The 5,132-nt window shown below is 65.1% G+C and overlaps 1 protein-coding gene across 1 annotated transcript in view; it reads left to right on the forward strand.

The window, feature by feature from the left end:
* The window catches only part of CCNL2 (cyclin L2), a gene marked incomplete at its 5' end in the record, with an annotated part of 5,911 nt that extends 785 nt beyond the window's left edge, over positions 1-5,126 (forward strand). Inside the window, 8 exons of the mRNA XM_012734540.1 lie at positions 293-435; positions 1,204-1,268; positions 3,378-3,477; positions 3,603-3,707; positions 3,791-3,932; positions 4,328-4,439; positions 4,522-4,614; positions 4,692-5,126. Of these exons, the coding sequence (XP_012589994.1) occupies positions 293-435; positions 1,204-1,268; positions 3,378-3,477; positions 3,603-3,707; positions 3,791-3,932; positions 4,328-4,439; positions 4,522-4,614; positions 4,692-5,043 (1,112 nt within the window). The remainder of the gene's footprint in view (positions 1-292; positions 436-1,203; positions 1,269-3,377; positions 3,478-3,602; positions 3,708-3,790; positions 3,933-4,327; positions 4,440-4,521; positions 4,615-4,691) is intronic.
* Between the last annotated feature and the right edge of the window lie 6 nt (positions 5,127-5,132).

Consider the following 5,132-nt stretch of genomic DNA (forward strand, 5'->3'; position numbering starts at 1 on the left):
GGGCGCTACTGCGCAGTGCCCGCCTGCCCACCCTGCTCCTCGGCACAGCCACCCGGGCTGGGCACCGCGGACCACAGGAGGCCGGCCCGCCCAGGCTCCCGGAGACGGCTGGTGGTGCCTAAGCGGCCCCCTTCCCTGACTGGCCGCGTCCCTCAGCACCGGCCGCCGCTGTGCTAGCCAGGGCTCCGGCTGCCCCAGGGATCTGTGGGCCGGGTGCGATCAGGCCACACCAGCGAAGCTGCCTTTCTCCAGGGAGGGCAAGTGGGGCTCCGGGCTGGGGCCGGGTGTGCAGACCCCTCGCTTTGTCCTTGCAGGAAACCGGTGCCTCTTCTGTTGGACCAAGATTACGTCAACCTGAAGAACCAGATCATCAAGGCGGAGAGACGGGTCCTCAAAGAGCTGGGCTTCTGTGTCCACGTGAAGCACCCGCACAAGGTGAGTGTGCCCAGGCCAGCCCGTCGGCCCTGGCCATGGGGCTTTTGGGTGCCAGCTGCTGGTCTCGGTGGCGTGTTGTCAAGCGCTGAAAGGGACGTTGCTTACGTCCGGCCTTCCGGACAGAGCGAACTTAAAGCGGGAGCCCGCGCTGCGGGAGTGTCTTGTCTTCAGCAGCTTACGTTTCAAAGTCGTGTGCGCGGTCACCTGATCTCCGTTACGGGGAACTCGTAGGGCCCCTGAACCCTTTCCCGTGGACCCGAGCACCCGCCGGAGCCCCGCGGCCGAGCGTGCCGCTGCTGGGCCGTGCCCGGGCGCCGACACGCTTGCCCCGACGGGGTCGCTCTTCCGTCTCCTCGCTCCGAGCTTAGCGGTGGGTTTTCTCGTGTCTTCTGCTTGACGCCGCCGATTCAAGTTCTTGGTGAATCGCTTCACCACTTTCAGAGTCCCCGTCGTTCACGGTGTCTTCGCACGGCCTGTGGCTCCCTCGTGACTATTTGCGAGGGGCCGGCGTGGCGTCGGCCACGGGCTAAGCTCCGGGTGGCGAGGACCGCCGGCAGCTGGCGTGTGCCGGCCTCCTGAGCGCGCTGGCTGCCTGCTACCAGAAGGTCGCAGGTGGCCGCAGCTCCCCCTGCCGATCCCGGCACAGCGGGTGACCAGAGCACACCCCTGGGGTCTAGCACGAGGCTTTCCGCTGCGCGGACGCCGTCAGGATCTGGACGCCGGGTTCTCGCGTGTCTTGGTCGTAACTGCCTGACCCGTATCTTCCAGATAATCGTTATGTACCTTCAGGTGTTAGAGTGTGAGCGTAACCAGCACCTGGCCCAGACCGCGTGGTGAGTTGACCTTCCTTGCTTCCTGAGGCCAGCGGGGCAGTGCAGGAGGTGTTGGCGCGGCGCTGGGCGGTGGGGAGCCCCGGGACTGGGCTGAGGGCTGCAGCTGAGTGCCCGGTGCCCCGCCTCGTAAATCCCAAGCGGCCTCCCCAAACGTCAGGCTGGGTGTGACGGTAAGGTGGTGGGTGCCCTCCCGCCCTGGAGCGGACAGCCGGGGTCTTCCCCACACGTCAGCACAAGCGCTGTCCTTAGCGTCTTGTGCAGCTGCTCCCACGGCCCCGGGGGAGAGTCCCGCGGGGGGCGGGGACCTGTGCCAGCGTCAGGGTGAGGGGCCGCGTGGAGCTGGGCGCTGCGCCGCCTCGCAGTGAAGCCCCAAGGGTCGTGTGTTTGCTGCCTGAATTGTCTGGTGCTGTGCCGTCCTAACAGAGAACCCATTTTGACTTTTCTTTTCTGTACTCTTTCAATCGAAGGGTAGCCTCTGAGGGTAAGTGACTAAGACTTCTCCTCTGCTGTCCAAGCGCTTTGGTGCAGGGACAGCGGCCGTCCTCAGCCAGTCCCGTGCAGGCTCCCGCGAAGGCCGGCTGGATGGCGGTGCGCGTGGGGCGCTGCCGGCGTCTGCTTCTTGTTAACCCTGTCTGCTTGGTAACTGTATCGATAAGAGTTGCTAACTGTTCACTTGAATTGTGTCCCCTTAAAACTGCTGTACGTGCAATAAAGATGCAGGACCTCTCTCTTTCCAGAAGTTCTCTGGAGAGCTATACGAATTGGCTGATGGGAAATCAGACCTCAGTGTGGGACCGTGTCATGCATTGTGTCCGGAAGCCCTAACGCTGCTCTTTGCAGCAGCTAAGCATTCACATTCCTGTAAAAGGTGTGCATCTTTACGCTACTCCCCGGACACGTTACACTGTAACCTCTCTGATAAGTTCTGAGGACTTTGTATGTCTGTGGCCTTCGGCATCACTGGCTAACAGCGTTACCCATGCTTGAATGCTGAAGTTCCTTTATCGGAACCCCAAAATTGGCCGATGGCTGTGTCCACACGGGGCTGCGCCCTTCCCTGTGGGGACCCAGGCCTCCCCCGGAGGGCCCTCGGGTGCTGGCACAGAGCCTGCGGCGGGAAGGCCGCCCGTGTCCCGTGCTGGGGCGCGGCGCGGGCCGCGGGAGGTGGGCGGGCTGCTGAGTCCGAGCGCGCCCGGCCCGGGGCCGCCGGGGCAGTGACCGTGTGACCAGTCCACCGTCTTCTCACGGGATTCACGTTTCGTGCTTGCCATATGGACACATTCGGACGAGCGCTAGCTGTCCCAGTGTGACGTCGGAGGACTGTACCTAAAGGAAACGCTGAGCGGACGCTCGTCCTCAAATGACGCCACGTCCCCGGCGTGAGAATGCCTTGTGTTTTTAAAGTGTGACATCTGCTAACGTATGATGAAGTTGTAGATGTGTAACTGTGATGAACCTGCGTGTTGTTGCTTTGTCTGACCTGTGAATGTTCACTTTAAGACGCCTTGTTGAAATGGGACAGTGTGGAAACTGCTCTTTGAGGAGCCTGAGAAGAGGACTCCCTCTGGTGCAGAGCCGCCTCCTGCATGACGTTGCCATGCACCCGAGGGCGTGTCCCCCTTTTCCGAGTGGACGTCCGCTGGAAGAAGAAGGGCCGGGCCGGACGCCACCGCGGGGGAGGGACGCCAGCGATGACCCGCCGCGGAGCCCCGCGGCCCTGCGGCCGTTTCAGCCTGCCGCTCCGCGCTGCGGATTCCGAGCACTTAGGCTTCTTAGCCCAGTGCGCCCCGCCACGACCGCGGCGTGCTGTCTCTGAGCCGCTGCGTGTGCACGAGAGCAGTCGAGAGGGAAGAGCAAAGTCAAAGTCGGTTCTCTGTGGTAGCGACCCGCAGCTGCTGGCACTCAGCCAGCTTCTCGAGTTCTTTCTCAGCGGCCCTGTCTGCCTGCCCTGTATTCAGGAGAAGCAGGTAGACTGTTTCTCCTTTAACTCCTGAGGCCCCGGGACCGTAGCCCGAGTCCCGCAGGTGACCGCGGAAAGGTGTCGTGGCTTTAGGTGACGCAGACGGTGCCCGTGCGGGCGGCCTTGCGATCCCTGCGCTTGGTTTTCAGGAACTACATGAACGACAGCCTCCGCACCGACGTCTTCGTGCGGTTCCAGCCCGAGAGCATCGCCTGTGCCTGCATCTACCTCGCGGCCCGGACGCTGGAGGTCAGTGCGGCGTCACGGTGGGCCTCGTCCCCTGGGGTGGTCGTCTGGGTCGGCAGAAGCCGGCTGTGTTGTGGCGGGAAGACCCGTGTCGGTCCTTCCTGAAGCTCTTCTCGGTTGGCTTCCAGATCCCGTTGCCCAATCGGCCCCATTGGTTTCTTTTGTTCGGCGCCACAGAAGAAGAAATTCAAGAAATCTGCTTAAAAATTCTGCAGCTTTACACCCGGAAAAAGGTTCGTCCCTGTCTCCGTCTCGGGGCGCGTCTGAGCATCTGGCTGCTGATGCAGCGGCTTGACGGCGGCTTTGGCTTCCGCAGGTGGACCTGAGCCGCCTGGAGGGCGAGGTGGAGAAGCGGAAGCACGCCATGGAGGAGGCAAAGGCCCAGGCCAAGGGCCTGCTCCCCGGGGGTGCGCCGGCGCAGGACGCCGCCTCGGGCTTCTCGCCCGCCCCCAGGCTGGGTGAGCATCCCCGTGCCCGGCAGGCTCCGTCCTCCGGGTTCCTCGTGGCACCGGGTCTGCTGCTGGCCTGAGCCCTGGGCGGGCACTGGAGTCTCCGGCGCTCACCCGGCGACCTGAAGCGAGACGGCGCCCAGGGCTTTCTGGCACCTCCTAGGTGCCTCCGCTGGGACGGGGGAGGGTCCTGTGGTGCCTGGCCTGCAGGCCGCCTGCCTCGTGGTCGGCGCTGTGTCGGCGTGGGGCGGCTGGGGTGCTGGAGGGGAGCGTGCGTCCACAGTGCCTGGGGAGAGGTGGGAGCCCAGCTTGTCACGGGTGTGGTCAAGCGAGATGCTGGGCCATCGGAGACACTTGGCCAGACAGCCTTCAGGCGTCAGGCTCGCGCTCATGTTGGGTTTCAGCGGAGTCCCCCAAAGAAGGCAAGGGAAACAAGCCCTCCCCGCTCTCGGTGAAGAGCACCAAGAGGAAAACGGAGGGCGTCAAGAAGCCCAAGGCGGACAGCCCGGTGAACGGGTAAGAGGCCCCAGGGCGAGCGAGGGCGTGGGGCCCGCGGGAGGAGGGACGTGGGTCTCTGACTCCCGCGCCCTGTGCTCAGCTTGCCCAAGGGGCGAGGGAGCCGGAGCCGGAGCGGCAGCTGCGAGCAGAGCTACTCCAGGTCCCCGTCGCGGTCTGCGTCTCCCAAGAGGAGGTGTGTGCTGCTCGGCGGGGGGCGGGGGGCGGCCACGTCAGCATCAGCATCAGCGTCAGCACTGTCCTCCTCTACAGGAAGAGCGACAGTGGCTCCACCTCCAGCGGCTCCAAGTCCCAGAGCCGCTCCCGGAGCCGGAGCGACTCCCCGCCGAGACAGGCGCGGCGCAGCGCGCCCTACCAGGGCTCCAAGGTGCGGAGCCGCCGCCCGGCCAAGGACTGCAAGCGCCCGGGCCAGAAGCCCCGCAGGTCCCGCAGCCAGAGCTCCTCCCGCTCCCGGAGCCGCTCCCGGGAGCGGCCGGACGGCTCGGGCAAGTACAAGAAGAAGAGCCATTACTACCGGGAGCCGCGGCGGGAGCACTCACGGTCCTACGAGCGCGGCCACCGCTACGAGCGGGACCCCCCCGGGCACAGCCGGCATCGCAGGTGAGGCGGGCTCCGGGGCCGCCCTGCAGCCCGGCTGTGCCCGGGCCTGCGGAGCCGCTCTTTGGAAATGTGGCCGCTGGACTTGGGATGAAT

Source organism: Condylura cristata, unplaced genomic scaffold (assembly GCF_000260355.1).
Source record: "Condylura cristata isolate star-nosed mole 26May11 unplaced genomic scaffold, ConCri1.0 scaffold00058, whole genome shotgun sequence".
In the NCBI taxonomy this organism is placed as follows: domain Eukaryota; kingdom Metazoa; phylum Chordata; class Mammalia; order Eulipotyphla; family Talpidae; genus Condylura; species Condylura cristata.